General features: G+C 37.6%; 1 protein-coding gene across 1 annotated transcript; it reads left to right on the top strand.

The window, feature by feature from the left end:
• Nucleotides 1-1,989: 1,989 nt before the first annotated feature.
• Nucleotides 1,990-19,478, top strand: LOC149008757 (exocyst complex component SEC5A-like). Its single transcript, XM_089160662.1, has 21 exons — nucleotides 1,990-2,567; nucleotides 3,665-3,816; nucleotides 5,256-5,350; nucleotides 7,377-7,571; nucleotides 7,781-7,908; nucleotides 8,013-8,171; nucleotides 8,452-8,556; nucleotides 9,006-9,080; nucleotides 9,421-9,558; nucleotides 9,663-9,851; nucleotides 10,963-11,106; nucleotides 12,387-12,513; nucleotides 12,596-12,806; nucleotides 14,215-14,333; nucleotides 14,429-14,663; nucleotides 14,986-15,079; nucleotides 16,015-16,092; nucleotides 16,213-16,269; nucleotides 17,204-17,353; nucleotides 17,993-18,217; nucleotides 18,457-19,478. The coding sequence occupies exons 1-21, from the start codon at nucleotides 2,145-2,147 to the stop codon at nucleotides 18,667-18,669; spliced, it is 3,312 nt and encodes a 1,103-aa protein (XP_089016788.1). The 5' UTR covers nucleotides 1,990-2,144; the 3' UTR covers nucleotides 18,670-19,478.
• The last annotated feature ends 76 nt before the right edge of the window (nucleotides 19,479-19,554 follow it).

Below are 19,554 nucleotides of genomic sequence, written 5' to 3'. Positions count from 1 at the left end.
CTCACACCGCCGCAGAGAAAAATCTTCATTTTTCGCTGGTTTGGCAACAAATAGCCGATTTTCACCTACTTTTCGACGATTTTTTGTTTTGTCGGTGTCGCTGGGGAGTGTCGTGTTGCCCCCCAGCGAAAGGTCGAAATATCGCCTCGTGTCGACGATATATCGCCGACATGAGGAACCACGGATATACGTAATATTGAAGATGATCAGAGAGGCGTTTGGATCAATAATGGTAGTGGTGGCTACATTTGATTGGTTGGATTACATAGAGGACTTAGCAGAACAAGATTGAAATACGTTATGGGCGCGCAAATGCTTATAATTTGAAACGGTGGTGGGTATTTTTCAGGCCAAGGAGTTTGTTTGTAAATATTGTTTCAAAGCTCAGGTGAATCGGCAAATAATATTTAATATTGGACATTAATTACTATATTGAACAATATTTAAATTGGCCATTAAGTGAATTGACAAGAGTTTGGACATAGCTTAAATGGACAAATGAAAAAAAAAACTAAAAAATCTTTTTTTTTTTTTGAAATATTACATTTTCGCATTTATCCTACCCGCTTTTATTATAAAAAGTATACAAATATTATGTTATAAACCAACGTTGGTACAACTTTTTTATCAGCTATAAATGGTAATATAAAAATGGAAGAGCCTTCGTCTGTAGATCATCCTAGATTCTTGAACAATGTAACAAGAATTTCTTAGATCCTTTTCACTCAAATTGATAGTTTTTTCTTGAAAAAAAGAGGGAGAGATTTGTTTGCCCTACTAATGAAACTTGGTTTTGATTTAGCATTTACAAGGAAATTCCTATTAAGAATACGTAAATTCCTATTAAGAATAGTTAATAACATAAAAGTGTTTGAAATATTTATGATATATCAATTTCTTTTATCGGTAGTCATGTACAAATATTTTATCGTATGATATTTAGCGAATAGATCTTTTAATTAAAGGCACGAACACATTCTATGTCAAATTTTAAATATTAACATAATTGATTATTAATTTTTTTTAATGCATATCATGAGGAATGCCAAATTGATGAGCCCTTTGATGATGGTAATAACAAATTTCAAATGGTATGACTTCATACATTTGTAATGTCACTTTTTTTATACCAAAAAAAGTAATTTCATTATTTTTTTCAATAAAACAAAATCGGTAGGAAAAAGAGAACGAATGGAAATGTCAAAAAAAAAAGAAAAGAAAAGAAAAAGTACGACGTGTTTAATTTACCATTTTGGTGACGGCAAGAAATTATTATTATTATTATTTTATTTTAAAGAAGAAGATTCTCGAAACGTGACAGGATTCAGGAATAAAAAGGTTGTGGGGTAGTGGAAAAGCCTTGTCGTGTACCCCACACAAACATGACAAAGCAAGGCCCGAGTGGAAAGCAATCAACGGTGGAAAGCGTGATATTGTCCCCGATGAGCGTTAGATTGGAATAGTTGCTCAAGCATCGTCATCAATGATTCTAATCAAACAGTAACAATGACAGTCTAGGGTTCCCCCCTAAGTCCCTAGCCTGTAAGAAAGAAAGCGCTTAGGCTGAGTTTGTTTGCAAATGTGGGGTGGGAAAAAAAAAATGTGAATCCCATGTGTGGTGGGGTGAATGGAGAATGAATGGAAATGAAATGATTTTGTGGAAAAGTGATAGGGGTGGGTCTCACTTTTTACTTTTCACAACTTTCCCACAAAGTTCCACCAAATATGAGAGATTTTAAAATAGCATGGGGTGAAAAAGTTGGGCTGCCACATCAGCAGAAACTTGTCTCCCACTTTTCCACCCCAAGCAACCAAACAATGTACCATTTTGGGATTTAAAGGTAAAGTAAGAAATCTACATTTTTTTCAAGAATTTTCCCACCTCACCTTTATTCCAGCAAACAAACGCAGCCTTAGTGTTGTGCACTGTCTTTATGATTACCTCACTATCTTCTACAAAAAAAAAAAAAAAGAAAGAAAATTACTTCACTGCCACCATACGCCCATTACTTCCGCCTACGACCCTTTTCCTGTCCGTCTATGGCCTGAGGGGAAGGCATAGATTGGGAGACGATCAGACGAATTATACAATTTTCGTTCATCAGATCTAAAGCAAGGAGTGATCAAGGAGAAGCCGAATCAAAATGTCAAGCGACGACGATATTGACGAAGACGAGCTTCTGCAGATCGCCTTGCAAGAGCAAGCTGCGAGAGACACCAATTACAAGAAACCCCAAGCTTCCAAGGCTTCAAAGCCAGTTGTCAACCTTGTTCAGGCAGTTCCGCCTCCTCATTATGTCAAAGACCAGAGAAAGGGTGCTCCGCCCAAAAACCCTAGCTCCAATCCTGCTCCGCAGCAGAAATCTCGACGAGGCACCGACGTTGACGATGATTCGGATGTCGAGATGCTCAGTATTTCATCCGGCGACGAGGATGATTCGAAGGATCGTGCTTCCTCTGCCAAGAGTCGTGCTGCTGGTAGTTCTGGAAGAGGGAGAGATGTTGCGGGTGATCCGGGTTGGGATGGTGATGAACCACCTTGCTGGAAGCAAGTCGACGAAGCCGAGGTACGTGTCTATGTTCATCTCAGAATTTTCAGTCGAAAGTGTCTGAAAGACTTTATATAAGTTCAAGGAACTTTGTTACTTATTACTTGAATTAGTGCCCAGGCATACGAATTGCTGGACATGCATTTCAGGTGAAGTATATTATCACACTGTGTGACATTTGTCTTTGGCGATGTTCAAAATTCGCAGGCTAGATAGTTTAATTTATTATCTAGGTGGTCCGATCTGCAAAAGACAATAGTAGGTAGCCTTATCATTATTTTGAAACCATAATCTTCGTACTGTTTGAATTTTTAATGCATATCTGAGAGCTAGTAGGAACTGATAGAAGTGGTTGATTTGCCCCTCCTTACACTAGAAATGTAGTATCATTAGACCATATCTTCATGGAAACTCTGTGGATGCGAATTGATGGCAAGAGTTCCGTAACTAAAACCCTACTTGAGATAGATACAATGTCATACAGGCACCACTGTGAGCAGCAGGAAGAAAAAGGGTAGTCATTTTTATTAGTTTAAAAAAAAAAAATCCCACCAGCAACAGAAGCTAAACAACCCCGAATTACAAAAGCATATAAGGTGGATGGACGGATTGAATGAGAGATTGGACTACCAAATAAATTCTTATCATTTTATGTTCAGTATACAGCTCCCAATAAAGTTGTGGTATTGGGGTCGAAAGTTTTAAAATATGGAAACAATCTCTGCAGGGGTTAAGGCTGAATAGATTTGGCAGTCCCGTGTACTGTGACACTCTTTCATGTATAGTTAACCCACTTAGCATCTGGCTCCATTTTAATTAGTTTTAGTTCGTAAGACCCAATTATTATAGGAAGAATATGCGAATACTTATAAGAATTCAAATGATCTGGTTTAGAATGTATAAGCATTACCTTTTGTTGAATATTACAATTGACTATCACTGAGGCTGGATGAATCAGGGATACACAATAGAAGATATGTCTCTATAAGCAGAAAGAGTAAGAGAGTAGGGGAGGGGATATGTTCCCTTGCACATAATTCACCATTTCCCTTTTTCCATTGTTTTACTATTGAATATTGAACATTGATTATTGATTTGCTTGTCCTTTTTGACAGCTTGTTCGTAGGGTTCGTGAAATGCGTGAAACAAGAACAGTACCTGTAGTTCAAAACTTGGACCGGAAAGTTTCAGCAATGGGTCGAAAGGGGCTTAACAATTTACATTCCTTCCCACGAGGGATGGAATGCGTAGATCCACTAGGCCTGGGGTAAACTTCTCTTGCTAATTTCAGTCTTGGGTTACTTGCTCCTTAATATGAGTAACATGAGATCTACTATGTAGCAAAACTAACTGCAAAATTTAACTAGATCAAACTTTTGACTGATACCACTTCTGACTTCTTGAGCTTAATGAAAGCCTTAAAACATTGAGTTTCTCACATTCTGTTTATTGATTATTATATGGAGTGCAGTTAGTTTCATGCATGTTGAGGTTGATAAATTTTATACTATGTATCATTTGAAGGTAGATACTTTTCTCAACATAGCTGGTATAATTCAAAAGGTTCTTCATGACAGTTTGAATAAGTTTTACAATGGCATATGAGATAAGGGAGGTCTTGACTTGCAGCCTTTGATGTTCAACTCCCTCCATTCTTAGCTCTTGCACTTCATATTTGAGTGACAAGGTTTGCCATATGTTATCAACTTTGTGCCCTAAACTGGTGTCTGTCGGCAATAATACAACTCGACAATTCTCATCCTTGTTTAAAGAATTATATATTTTTTTGGTAAATTTTGTTTTAGAAACCTGAACTGTTTTAATAACTTTGACGTAGTTTGGATTTTGAATATGTGAAGTTCTCATTTCAACTGAGGGATCTACCTTAAAAATGTTGAATGATTCGTAAGAAACTAGCATATAAGTAGGTACCTGTTGCAACCTTGTGCTTGTATTTTGAAATTCATATTTCTGTTACCTTTCAATATGAAATGAAACTGAAATACATTTCTTCTGTAATCTATTACAGTTAGCTTATTGTTATTCCTTCCACAATCTGAACTCTTGTTATGGGTTTTGGCAACTCAACAATGATTATATACAAGTGTGAGATGTGCCCTGTAGGGTTAACAGAGTCGCCATCTTTAAATTCATTGTGGAGAGAGTCTATATGTTCTTCGGGTTTATGCTATGGATAAAAGGGGTTTAAAGGAAAGTAGAGGAGGTCAAAGGGTGTAGTTGATTTAAAGGTGTCTAATTGTGCCTTTGGATGCTTTATTTTGGCCCATGGTTGAGTTCTATGGGCCATTGGCTTGTTAATTTTGAGGTTTTTTTTGTCTATATATCTTTTTAATGCAATGGGCTGTTTTTAGAAGACTAGAAGTTGGGATTTATGGTTGGGGGGGGGGGTACATGGGATAAAGATGAATAAGATAGTGTTGGTCCCGTGTAATATTAATTCAATTTAGTTTAGTTAGTCTTTTTAACTTAAATGACTCTTAAATCTTTTATTATGGGATGGTTAAGATTCATACTCATTAGTAGAGTAATTGTAGGAGACTTTATTTCTGCTTTAGTAAGCTGGGTTACTGGATATTTGGAAGTGCTTGTGTGGTTGTACTCATGCATAATCAGCTTTGAAAGTAATGGCTTAAATGTCATAGCTTTCACCTTAACATTTGATTTGATTTTCTTTGTTACTGGCAGGGTAATAGATAACAAGTCGTTGAGGTTAATCACTGAGACTTCAGAAAATTCCCCAGCGAAACTTGACAAGGAGCATTTCGATTTGAGCACTCGCGGTACTGTTTTCATTTGGATTTCATTTGATTATGTACAAAGCAACTTGTTCTTATGTATAGCTCACTTTTCTCTTTTTAGGACTTCTTTTTTGGGTATAATTGTTCTGTTTTCTTTTTAAGAGGAAAATGTGTGAGACTACTCTGTCCCCCCCCCCCCCCCCCTTCCCCCCTTTGTAGTGGTGTAAGTGAAATGCTAACTGATGAAATCATCATATCAAGTGCATGAGGCTCCTGCCACTGTGCAGTCTGGCCCTGGGGAGGGTCATAATGTCTTACCCTTGCTTTTGCAGAGAGTGTTTCTAGACCCAAACCGGTAATCTTAACCATTGTAGAATTCACAAGGAAAGCTTGTATTTCTGACAAATTCCACTAATGAAGTGCAGCCTGCATGCTTGACATTTGTGATAATTTAAATTGAAGCTGCTGGGAGGGTGGGAGACATGGTATTTTGACAAAGTTTGCCAAGAGGACCAGGTTCAAGATTGACTTGGAATTATTCTTTTTTTGGGTCAAAACTTGGAATTATTCATGTCTTTTTTTTTTGGATGAATAAATAATTGAATTAACTAAAGGGAAACAAACAAATACAAGACAGCCTTTTAAGAGGAAGACCGAGGAGAAATGTTGAGACCCCAGGAGACAACAATAAGTCTGTTCCTTGGGGTATCAGGCAATCCGGGATGGGGAGAAGCTACAAGCCTAGAAGAAACATAAAAAGGATGGCATTCCAAATCATATCTTTCATGCGGGATTTGGCAGTCCATCTTCGAGGGTTATGCTCCCACCAAAGATGATGGACAATGGCATTAAACACGAGTTTACCAACTCGGTCGCAAATGGAAGAGCCTGGAAAGTTTCTCAGAATCCAAGACCACTCATTAGAAAAACCAAAATATTGCTTTGAACGGGGCCAAATATAGGATATGGCTTTTTCCCAGATAGATTTGGAAAAAGGGCAAGAAAAGAAGAGGTGGTCAAGGTCCTCCAAGTCATTCCAACAAAGGATGCAGTTGGGTTAATAAGGATATGGCGGTCAATAAGGAAGGATTGGGTGGGGAGGGCAAGGTTAATGGCCCTCTAAAGGGTAAGAGAGTGCCGAGGGATGTGATTTTTAAACCAAACCAGGGGAGGCCAAGGGGGCTTTGGGTTATCAGGACGGAGAAGGTTCCAGGCTGAAGATGTGGTAAAGGTTTTGGCCTTGGTTGAGACATTCCTATGGTTTTTCTCACGATTGGTCTTGGATTATGAGAAACTTTTCTGGCTCCTCCATTTGCGACCAAGTTGGTAAGCTTCGGAGCCACCATCCACCACTTGTGGTGGAAGCGGAATCTTAGGAGATGGACCTCCAAATTTTGGCCTCTGGACACGATTTAGAATGCCATATGTTTTGATTTATCCTCAGATTTTTCTCTATTCCCCCCCCCCTCGGTTGATGATACCCTTAGGAATAGGCTTATTCTTAGCTCCTGGGGTTTCACCTCCTCCTTCCGGTCTTCCTCTTGATAGGCTGGTGTCCCCCCCTTCTTCCCTTTCTCTTTGTATTTTCTTCGCTTTGTTTAGCTTAATTTAATTATTTATTCATCCCCACCCCCCCCTAAAAAAAAAAAAAAAAACTCAGTTATACCTGAATCAAGATTGATATAAAAATTTGTTAATTCCAAAGTTAATGTAAAAAAAGACTAAATACTCTATCGAGTTAATGTTGATAGCTGTTGAAGTTATGATATAATAAATGTATTGGAAGGTGTACTGCTTATGCAATTGCACTACATTCTCTGTCCACTCTGACTTAAAATTTAGTGTTTAATAGACAAGTGATAGCAGTATCTCGGTGCAAAGTCTCATGGAGTTCTGGTAGTGGGTTTGATTGCATTTATTTCAGTTGCAAATTTAGCATATCTTGCCTGGTGGTTTAATTATGTCATTGATTTTAGTTCAATTTTTTTATCACTGCTCAGTGTTATGGATTGATTTCTGAGTACCATTTTTGAGGTTGTAACGGTTTGCTGTCAATCCTATTTGGCAGAAAAATTGATGTATTTCTCTGAGAAGTTTGATGCAAAACTTTTTCTATCCCGAGTGCATCAAGATACAAGTGGACCAGACTTAGAGGCTGGTGCCATGGCACTAAAAAGTGATCTTATAGGACGAACTCAGCAGCGAAAACAATTGGTAAAAGAAAATTTTGACTGTTTCGTCTCTTGCAAGACCACAATTGATGGTATGCTACTACTACTTTTTGGTTGGATTTTTTTTATGTCAATCCCATTTAATTAGTTACTGGCTCTGTTTACTCAGGTTGTCATTCAGTTGTTTTTGTTCTTTTTCCATTCTAGTGTGGCCAGTTCTGCCTCCTTGTTTTGCATTTTGTACTAGTTAATTAAATGCCTTTAGATTCCCCAAGTTGTGAAATTCTTAATTCTTGGGCAGATATTGAATCAAAATTGAAGCGAATTGAAGAAGATCCTGAAGGAGCTGGAACCGCTCATTTGTTTAATTGTATTCAAGGCGTTAGTTCAGTAGCAAATCGTGCTTTTGAGCCTCTATTTGAGAGACAGGTGGGAGAAATCCGATTTTTTTTTGTTTGCATCTATGAACCTGTTTGGCATCATTTTGGGTAGATAAACCTCACTTCATTTTTTTATTACTGAAATAAATGTAGGTTCAAGCTGAGAAGATCAGGTCTGTTCAAGGAATGCTGCAGAGATTCCGAACTCTATTCAATTTGCCAAGTGCTATTCGTGGGAACATTAGCAAGGGTGAATATGACTTGGCAGTCAGGGAATATCGGAAAGCAAAGTCTATTGTTCTGCCTTCCCATGTATGTTAAATTGCTTACATTTTATTTTACTTCCTTGGTCTTTGATGTCAAATTCTCCCCCAGGAGGAATTTGCATAACAATGTATTTGCAGCTGAGAGGTGTTTGGGAAAACATTTTTGTTTTATGAGCTAATATTTTTTCATCTAAAACTTTAACATAAAAGACTCAGTTACGTTCTGATGAATTTCTATTCTATTTCTTAATTATCCTTTCTGCTCTTGCCTGTAGTCCTCCATCTGGCTGTTTGATCTATTCACAGTAATTGTTATTTACTTTCAGGTGGGAATACTAAAACGTGTTCTTGAGGAGGTGGAAAAAGTAATGCATGAGTTCGAAGGCATGCTTTACAAATCCATGGAAGATCCACAAATTGACTTAGCAGATGTATGTTCACTCTTTGCTGAGTTTATATTTATCACCAGTTTCAATTGGTTCTGGGCTTGAGTTGCATGGGCAAATAAATTTAATCTTCATCCTAAAGACTAGTGCACAACTACCAACACAACCCCCAACCCCCACTCCAACCACCCCAAAAAAGAAAAGCCCAAAAAAAATGAAGAAGGGATGATGGTAGGAGATAGCTTTCTGATATATTTACATATTTGTGCTTGCTGGCTTCACGGGTATATTTTTTTGTTGGTTAGAAATAATTTGGGAACAGGTGAAAGGCTTGGAAAATGTCATTCATGAGTTATGCAAAATTTGGTCTTTCTTGTCTCTTTGTTGTTCATCTGCTGCTTTTATAATTGATTTATCACTGCATGCTTGTTGCTGCTGCTGCTAATCATGCTCTGTTTTCCCACACAACTAACTTATTTCTCTGCTACTCGTAGCTTGAAAACACTGTGAGACTGTTGTTGGAACTGGAACCTGAGTCAGATCCTGTATGGCATTATCTAAATATCCAGGTCAGATATGCTCTTTACTGTATGGCATCATCTAATCATAGGGATCTTTTATTTTTGTATTACATCTTATTCATGCAGCAGATACTACTTAGCTGTGAATCTCCTCACCGGCTAGGCTGAACCTCATTCCTCGTACTTCTGTATTCTCTCTCCCTCTCCCTCTCTCTCTCTCTCTCTTTTTTTTTTTCCTTTTCACCCATCATTTTTTCCAATTTCCTTTTCTCATTTCGTTGCCATCCTTTTGTCTGGGATCCTTTTAGCCAACCCCATTAAGCTGATTTTGTTGTTGTTATTGTCACTGCTATCAAATTCTTATAGAGTTTGGTTTATCTGTTGGCAGAATCGCAGAATTAGAGGGTTGCTTGAAAGGTGCACCTTAGATCATGAAGCCAGGATGGAAGCCTTGCATAATGACATCCGTGAGAGACAACTATCTGATGCAAGATGGAGGCAAATGCAGCAAGATTCAAACAACTCTGTATGCATTTTGTCAAGATGGATCTTATTTGATAAGACAAAACTAAAGGGTTTTTGAAAGCTGTGAAAATGCATATAATTCCTTTTATTTTCTATTATTATCAGTTGGATGCCTCCCTATCCCTACCTGGGGAGTCTCATGTGCCAGTAGATCCAGAAGTGCTAGACCTCAACAGCGAAGAAGTGGATGCCCTACGAGGAAGATATATCCGCAAGTTAACTGCTGTGCTTATCCATCATATACCTGCCTTCTGGAAAGTAACACTTTCTGTGTTCAGTGGGAAGTTTGCAAAGGTATCTTGACTGTTTTTTCATTGGAGCCTTTGCTTGAAATTTATTGTATCTGTGCTGCTGTTTTTGGTACTACTGACAGCTTTTATAGGGTAATGTGGTTGCTTACAGAATGCTTAATTGAATGTGTGGTTACATGGATTGCATTTGCATAGTTTTTACCAACCCTTTGTGACTTCTTCTCATATTGCAGCTTGGAGATGCAACTGCTAATAACGAAACATTTGAACAGTATTATTGTGATTGATGACTTAGCTCACTTCTTTCTAGGACTTACTATTAGAAAGTCAGAGTAATCTGAAAGTTAGTAGATGTATTGGGTACCTCCCTAAATAATATAAGTGATACTTTTATTGCATATATTGTCTGTTTCTTAACCTGCAAAAGAATCATCCAATTCAGAATAGGATGATATTTAGCTTCTTCTACAGAGTTCATGAAGTGTTAAGGAAATTGTTGAGAATCTAGTAACTGGCTTCTATGTTGTTTGTGTGCAGTCAATGATTGTGGTTGCAAAACCTGTCCCCTTTTTTTCTTGCCTGGATGATAGCCATCAGGCCTGGTTTATTCGTGTGGGCTTTTTGGTTTTTCTAACTCAAATATAAAAAATAATTTTTTGCTTCAAAGAATTGGTCGTCTGAATTTACCTGTCACCTCTGTTTTGTTACTTTGAATAGCAGGCATAGTAATATTATCTTTTATTGCTATTCTGTGGAGTATGGAATTTCATTTTCTTTATTTTTTCCCATTACAGGAGAAATGAGTTTCTTTTTGGGTGAATAAAAATATATTATAAACAGCCCAACAGAGAAAGAATACAAGACAGGGGGGGGGGGACTAGGCTATCAATGCCTAGGAGGGGAGAAGCAAAGAAGAATCTAATCCCCATGTTACAACAATGAGCCTGTTCCTTGGAGAACTGATAGTTGGTTGTTGTTCCTTATGTTTCTTGCTTGATTTGAGACCAGTTATAATCTTTCACTGACATTTATTAAAGTAAATGAGCTCCATATTGAAATCGTACCCTTTTGTTGGACTAGGTTTACTGTTTTGAAATCTTGCCCTCTTATTTGTGCTGAGCATTATTTCGAAATCCGTGTGATCCTTGATACAGTCATCCCAAGCCTCTGCTGATATGAATGTCAAAGCTGCCACAAATAAGGCCGATGACAAAGTCGGTGATGTGAAGTACTCAAGTCATTCTCTGGATGAAGTCACTGGAATGATACAGAATACAATGTCAGCCTATGAAGCCAAGGTACTTGCGCACTCTTTTGTTGATTATATGCCTGGAAACGATTGCTTGACCACTTAATCAGTAAGTGATTCCCTTGCATACTAACTTCAATTACTTCAACGCGGTTGTCATCAAGTTATGCGATTACTGTGGACTTGTTAGCTTGATATCCAACTATACTAAACTATTCTGTTTAGCCTTTGCAAAGTGATGTGCCTTCCCTACGCTGCTGAAAATTCTGAATTGCCTTCTGCAGCCTGTGCTACCCCTAACTTTGCTTCCTTTTAGTTTTATGTGATTATATTTTTTTGTTAGTCTGACACGGTTATCATTCTGTTCCACAGTTTCCTTAATTTCTTAGAATACTTTGGAAGAACAAGAAATCAAAAGAGATGTTCCTTGAGTATTTCTTTTAAGTTCCTTTTAGAAGTCATAATACGAATTCTTCTGTTTTTGATTTCAAGTCCATCTTATGGTGTTATCTGCTGTAGCCATAGTTAGGTGCATCACTTAGTCCCTTAGTGGTTTATCTTTTCTCAAGGTAATGATAGAAGAACCCTGGAGGAGAATGGCTGTTTATAAACAGGCTGAAAAAGAAGAGATTTTGCATGCCAATCTTGGGTTAGTATTACAAGTTTTGTTATCTTGATAACATCCAATTGCTGATGCAGAGAATGTTACAGCAGACCATGGTTAGCTTGGCCATGGTGTTTTCTTCTTTGCTAGGTTATCTTGGCCATGACACAGTCCTAGCCTTGTAATAATTTAAGAAATGTGGAACTAGTGTATAAAGATTTGTTTAATAAATTTCTTGCAAATTGCTTTTGGGTTGGTTAATCCTATTCTAGTTTTGGCCTGGGTTGGACTTGAACATTTGCCAACTCAGGATTAGCTTTTGCTCGGTTTCCGACGTTTTGTTTTGGCTGTTTTCCAACTGTTTAGAATCTGGGCCAGTGTTCCTGTTGCACATTTCTCTATGGGTCTTGAACTGCTGATAACTGATTGCTAACCTTTGGTGGTATTTGATTCTCTCTTCAATCTGCTGCCTTAAGCTTGTGGTCTGTGATCTATCAGCATTATTTTATGCATATATCTTAATTATAGTGTCACCATATTTTATTCGGTTACATGGATTTCAGTTGAAGTGAATTCATTTTTCTTGGTGAATTAAATGAATAAACTGTGTTTTGTTGGTTACATGGATTTGAGTTGAAGTGAATTCATTTTTTCTTGGTGAATTAAATGAATAAACTGTGTTGATGATCTGACTTAAATGCCCTATGTTGATGCTGCTGTTGCAGGTGCATAGCACTTTTTGTGACCTTGAAGAATCAAATATTCTACGCCCATACATGAGTGATGCCATAAAGGAACTATCAAAGGCATGCCAAGCTATTGAAGGAAAAGAGTCAGCTCCTCCTAGTGTTGGTACTTAATAGCACTGCATATTTGTAGGCTGATGTCTTGTCGGCTTTTCAATTCTAAATGCGTGACTTTTTGATAATGGCAGTTACAAGTTTACGAACACTCCATGCTGAGATCACGAAAATCTACATTCTGAGGCTCTGCTCGTGGATGAGGGCAACAACTGAAGAAATAGCAAAAGATGAATCATGGATTCCTGTTTCCATCCTTGAAAGAAACAAATCCCCATACACAATATCTTTCTTACCTCTAGCTTTCCGCACAATGATGGGTTCAGCAATGGATCAAATCAGCTCGTAAGTCTTCCATGCATATTGTCCCTCACAAATTTTTTATTATTGTATCCTTGATGTTTGGAATTAGTGGGACGGGAAGCCATTACAGGTTCCTGTGTTGGAGTTTACTGTGAAAGCTTCAAGGAATTTATGGACTGAGACAAAAAAAAAAGTTACTTCAATTTTTAAAGTAAATAGAGAAATATTTGAAATGTTTTTGTTGTTTTGCTTTGACCAGTTATATATATATCCTTCTTAGGATCATGTAGGAATTGTATTTAGCTTGTCATCTAAGGCTTACAACCTTCCAATTGAGATGCATTTCTAAGGTGTTCCATATTTATTATTATTATTATTTAGGGTGGGGGGGGGCGCATTTTTCCTGAAGTTGTTCAAAAGTTTATTACATCATTGCTTGAGCTTTGTTCTGAGGAGTAGTTATTAGTGGGAACAGATTCTCATATATATATATAAAGGTTGGTTGTTTATTGTCGAGGTAAAGGGTTGAGTACTTTACCATGTATCCTTAGGAACATGTCATTGTTTTTGACTTGTGATGAAGTATGCGCTCTTTTCTTTCCCTTTCTGGCATAAATTCTTACTAACATTATATTAAGTTGTGGAAGGAATATGTTTTGTCCTTCTCTATTTTCTTTCAGGATGCGTGGATATGTACGATAAAGTTATTTAAATACAGGAAAGGCTTGGTATTCTGCCATTATACAGTACGCTAACACCCTATGTCCCTGTCTCGCTCTCTCTCTCTCTTCCTCCCCTTGTGAGAGAAGGGGAGACCACCCCCGGGGGGGGGGGGTTTCAGAGAGTCATTTCAGATAAGGAAGAGAGAAAGACTCAGGCTGCTAGTATACCTACCCCTCTCCGTTCAAGATATAAAAAAGAAATCAAGCCAATTCAACTAAACTATTGATGGAACCTTTCTATTTCTTTCAGGCAGTTGACCATGTGTTGGCTTTTGAATTGGCATTATAGCGGTCATTCAGCTCCTTTGTCAACAATGAAGGACAGTTTGGCCTTCCATGCACAACTTAATAAATTCTTTTGGGACAAATTTTCCACCTAATAACCAAAATGAGTCGGTTGATTTGGCACATATCAAACCATTCAACTATTTAGGCCACAGAAATTAGTGGTGTCATCTTTCTTTTCGTTCCTTTTATTTGGGGGGGGGGATTGAGCTCGTGAAATAATCATAATATCTACACCCACCTTAATTTATCAGTATCCTTTGGTTCAAAGCTCTTTGTTTTACCTGCTGAAATTGTTTCTATCTTTAAATCAAAGGAGCATTGCTTTTTGGAGTCGCAATTTGGATCATTCTGAAATTCTTATGCTGCTGAAGGACTATTCTGCTATTCTTTAAGTTACATTTTCCCATCATTTCATTGGTATTCCTGTTTGTGCATTCCAGGATGATTCAGAGTCTATGGAATGAGGCTACAAAGAAATCAGATAACATTTTTTTGCAACTTCAAGAAATTCAAGAATCTGTGAGGCTTGCATTTTTGAACTGTTTTGTGGATTTTGCAGGTATATTGATTGGTCAGTTTGATGAATTCGTTTATTATTTTGACTTGAGTTATGCAGTGGTAAAACATGAGTATTGCTATATTCACATTTGTCAGGGCATCTGGAACACATTGGAGTTGAAGTCTCTCAGAATAAATTGAATCAAGAAACTTCAAATGTAGAAAATGGATATTTACAACCTCAAGCAAAGGCTTATGGTCTTCACCCTGGCAATGTTGTTTGTGATCCGCATCAAAAGCTGTTGATAGTATTAAGTAATATTGGATATTGCAAAGATGACCTTTCACATGATTTGTACAAAAAGTACAAATATATTTGGCTGCAGCCCAGGTAATCAACTCTTTCATGCTTTTTCCTGTTTAAATAAAAAGACACCGAATGTCAACTATTACTCCCTTTCTTTTCCTGGATAGAAGAAGTTATAAAGAGGGTAAACAAAGAATTACAACAGAAAAATGAATAATGAAGAACACAATGCCATGTGAGTCCTTAAAGGAAAGAACTCCCTACTCGATCCCTGCAGGAGCTAGAAAACCTTCGAATCCACACACCCCCAAAAAAAAAAAGGAAAGAAAGAACTCATCGGTTTTAGTGGCTTTCCTGCTGACATATATGCTGATTTTTCCATCTCTGATGATCTCCAATGCTGCAGGGATAAAGATGAGGGGGACAGTGATATACATGATTTGGTAATGTCTTTCTCAGCACTTGAAGAGAAAGTCTTGGCACAGTATACTTTTGCAAAGGTATAAATACTCAAAATGCCTTTAGAAGAGTTATTGACTGTTTTTTTTTTGTCTCTCCTAACTTACCGATGTGGGAATCGTTTGAGAAGTATATCACTAACAACAGTTCCAAGTTAAGCCTTTTACCCAGTCAACTTGTTAGCCTCATCAATTTGAGTGTAATTATTTTAGTTGCTTAAGCATCGACTATTTCTTGTAGTATCTGTGTTTGGCTGACAAAAACTAAGATTTGCAACTGATGCTAGGTCAACCTGCCCACATTTAGCCCACATGATCTTTGCTTGATCTGATCTTGGGTTTTTGTGCCTTCTCTTTGTTCTGTGTTTGTGGGTATAAGTTTTAGTTCAAGCTCATATTTGATAAAGGAATGGTTTTGACCTGGGAATCCTGCCAAGGTACCTAATTACAATCTATCTACAAGAAAACACTATGGCAAGACAACACTCACTCTAGTTCTAAAGAGGTTAACTCAGACTCGATTTCAATCATGATAGTGACACTTCTCCCTTTTGTGTTTATTGTTTAACCCCCAACCCAACTAAAATCGAGTCCAACTATAACTCTCTGGTATACGCTATAAACAATTTTCATGCTTCAAATTATTTGTTATATATTTTGGATTGTTATGCAAGGGGTTGGCCTTGGTGCAATGGTCGGTGGACCACAGTTGTAGCCTGAGCTCAAGGAACAAAAGCAGACTCCCAGCAAAAGTTTTGGGGGCAAGGCTATGTAGGAAAACCATTACAAGTCTCTGCTTGTGTGGAAGCCTTTGGCACTGGGTTCTCTCCCTTTTTATGTTTTAGATTGTTGAGCAATGTTCTAACAAATCAGAAACTCATGTTAAGTACTTCATTACTGTGCATCTTAGAGTGGCTAAATGGATCGTTTCTTTTGGGTTGTGGTCTTTATGTCAGTTTTACTGTGTTCTTTACCAGGCAAATTTGATCAGGACAGCTGCAGTAAATTATTTATTGGATGCTGGAGTTCAATGGGGAGCAGCACCTGCTATCAAAGTAAAGAGTTACCAGAAGTCACATTTGTTGGATTCTTTTCTTTTCCTTTCTTTCAGATAGTTCTATTCTGCCATATTCAGTTTGATCTGTAAAATGCCAAAAATTTGCACTCTTTTGCAGGGTGTGCGAGATGCAGCCGTAGAGTTACTTCACACTTTGGTAGCTGTGCATGCAGAGGTACTTTGTGCATACTTTTCTGATACTCCATCCAGCTATTTACTTGTATTTGTTTCATAGACTAGTATTGTACTAACTTTCTCCATATGAATGTTAGAAAATGAAACTCTGATTGTAGTCGTAGACTTATTTTGGTTGGCTGTTTCAGGCATACTGAGATGACTTTTAAGTACTGCGGTAACTGTGTAATTTTTGTCCAACTGTTTCAGTTGTGGCTGTTTTGGTGGGAATTGACCATATTAGGTCCTGATTCTAATTTAAATCTTGTTTTAGCCTATATAAGCATGTAAACCTTTATTACTTCTATCTTTTGCTTTTTCATTCATTTCCCCGGCCCCGGGGGGGGGGAGGCATTTGGTTAAATGACATGCAAACCTTCATATTGCAAGGAAAGTCCCATGAAGTGGTGTTGTGGATTTGGACCCTTGGATGGTGATAAAAATTGTTCTCTGTTCTGTAATCTTCACACTGGCAGTCCAAGCTTCTTACAATTGCATGAGGCAGCATGACTTTTATGCTAATTCTTATATGACTTAAATGACCACTAAGGGGGGCTAATAATGGATCAATTTCCAAGCAAAAACCTATAGCTTAAGGCCATTCACTTCAGCTCTTAAGATTAATATTTAATGATGACAATGGAGATCAAGATCTATATCATAGGACGCCTGGAGAATAAGTTCCAAGAATCCCTATTTGCCCTTCTTTTCATGGTAGAATAAGTTCCAAGAATCCCTATTTGGCCACTGGCACCTTGGAGGACTGACCTGCATAAGCATAGTATCTTGTAATTTTCTTTTTCCATGTTTCAGCATGTTTGGGATAAGAATATGAGATTGCCATCTCCGTGTTTTTCTTGCTTTGCTCATTTGCAGACGCATGTAATGGTAAGCTACTTCTGCATTTGGTCCTGACGGTGGAATCTTCATTGCAGGTTTTTGCTGGTGCCAAGCCCCTGTTGGATAAGACACTGGGTATTCTTGTGGAGGGCCTGATTGATACTTTCCTCAGCCTTTTCCATGAAAACAAAGACAAAGATCTCAAGTCGTTAGATGCGAATGGTTTCTGTCAGCTCATGCTTGAGGTGAGTGAATTATACATGCACATGACTCCATTTTCCACACAAAATATGTTAAATGAATGGGGAAAGAAAAAGAAATTGGAGAACGAGAGACCGGAGTCTACAATTGGTCATTTAGAATATGATCTGTTTCTGCTGCATCCATATATTTGTTTCTAGGGATTAATATACTTCATGTTGTATCTGATATACTTGATATTCCTTTCTGCACTTGCTCATCGAGAAAAACACTGGGATGCGACAGAAAAAAACAGAATGGAATGCAACGACTGAATGTCTAAAAACACCCTCTGTTTGCAAAGTTCTAATGTTTTCATGATTTCTGTAGTATTACTTGTTATAAAAATGATAAGTCGGTATGTAATCAGGTTATCTGAGAATATTGAGAGTCCCCTGAACAACTGCTTTGCGAAAACAAAGTAGTTCAAAAGTGTTTAAAATTTAATAAAACTGATAGTGTTTTGATGTTAATAGTTGATATGATCCTTGTGTATACATGTAGTCTGAAATCTTCTGTGAGCATCCTTTCTCAAAATTCTCAAAAGCAAGAATCAAAATGTGATACTTGAGTTACTCCTTTACCTTTATTTTCAGTGGAAGTTATTTTGTTGCTGAGAGTTGTTATTTTTTTAATATATGCAGCTTGAATACTTTGAAACCATATTAAACCCATATTTTACGCCAGAAGCTAGTGAGTCTCTTAAATCTCTACAAGGAGTCTTATTGGAAAAGGCGTCTGAGTGTGTGACAGAGTCTTCTGAGAATCCAGGACATCCAGGACATCATCGTCGTCCAACCCGTGGAAGTGAAGAGGCACTTGTGGATGAAAGACAGCAAGGAATGGGCGTGTCACCCGATGATTTAATAGTAAGAACTTTCACCCTATTGCATTCTCGTGGATTCTCGAGACAGCAATAAAAGTGGATTTACAAGTGCCACTGTAGATGATCTTGGCTTCTGATCCTACTGTGTGCTTGTGTATTATTGTATATATTTTTTTTAATAAATCAATCCATATATGGTTTGTTTTTTTTGGATGAATCCATATATGGGTTGTTGGTATTGCTGGCTTTGCAGTATTCTAATGTGTTTCATGTTCGCCACAGGCACTCGCCCAACAATATAGCTCCGAGCTGCTTCAAGCAGAGCTTGAGAGGACACGCATTAATACAGCATGTTTTGGTGAGTCGATTCCATTGGATTCGGTCCCAGAACCAGCTAAAGCTGCTTATGCTTCCTTTAGGGGATCAATGGATTCTCCTAGAAGTTTCAAACCACAACCTGAATCCCCAGTTTACTCCCGGCAACGACGTAGATGATTGTTACTTCTCTAGTCATCTTTTCTTGTTTTGCCAATGTAATTTATGTTGTAATAATAATAATTTTTTTATTTTTCCTGTCATCATTCTTTTGGTGCCCTGGTTCCCAGTTGGCCGTGTTGCTGATTATCCGATGATGTTGTGCTAATATATCAGCTTTTATCTGAATGTTGGTGTCCCTTTTTTGCCAACTACCGTTTTTTCGTGTATAAAAGTGATCATGAACTTTGTATATCTAGTTCACCCCCCCATAAAAAAACCTTTGTATATCTCCAGGGAGAAAATAACGAATATTATATTGGTCTCTGTTTGTTCCTGAGTTGTTGGGAGGGTCGTTTCTGTAAGATATTTTAGGCTCTGAGGGGTCGATAGATCCTTGCGGATTGAGCTGATCCGAGGAATATTTGTTTTGCTGCTTTTTTGCAGACTTTGGGGCGTTTGCTCTATATGTAACTTGAAGCAAAAGTGAGCAAACTTAGCCAGAGTTCTTCCTCGAACTTTGCTTCTTTGATGAATTTTCGCACGCCAGTTTCTTCCATTGATGCATGAGATGTTTTCCATTTCGGCACCCATAAATGGGTTTGGGAGATAAAGAAAACATCAAAAGATGTTTCTGGCTAAAGGTGTTTCTGTGCGTGGGGGATTGAAACATACGGACTTTTAACTTTTAAAAACCGGTTTGCATCCCATTTAAAAAATATTATAAAACAATTTACATCTTTGATAAGAGCTGACAAATCTATTTTCAGTTTTATTGAAGATGGTTACTGTTGATTTTTTTCTTCCAATGGAGCAAAAATAAGAATGAAAATTAATACTAAAAAAACTTAAAATAAAGTGAAGTTTCTAAGGAAAATTTTAAACCAATCATCAAAGATTGGCTCA

Source organism: Hakea prostrata, chromosome 7 (genome assembly GCF_041222555.1).
Source record: "Hakea prostrata isolate BN-2017 chromosome 7, UWA_Hpros_2, whole genome shotgun sequence".
NCBI classification, from domain to species: domain Eukaryota; kingdom Viridiplantae; phylum Streptophyta; class Magnoliopsida; order Proteales; family Proteaceae; genus Hakea; species Hakea prostrata.
This window is presented reverse-complemented; position numbering and strand designations above follow the sequence as displayed.

Coding starts and splice junctions, on each gene's coding strand:
- LOC149008757 (XM_089160662.1), top strand. CDS start 2,145: ATGTCAAGCGACGACGATATTGACGAAGACGAGCTTCTGCAGATCGCC. Junction 9,081..9,420: donor GGCATTATCTAAATATCCAG/GTCAGATATGCT, acceptor ATCTGTTGGCAG/AATCGCAGAATTAGAGGGTT. Junction 12,514..12,595: donor GTCAGCTCCTCCTAGTGTTG/GTACTTAATAGC, acceptor TGATAATGGCAG/TTACAAGTTTACGAACACTC.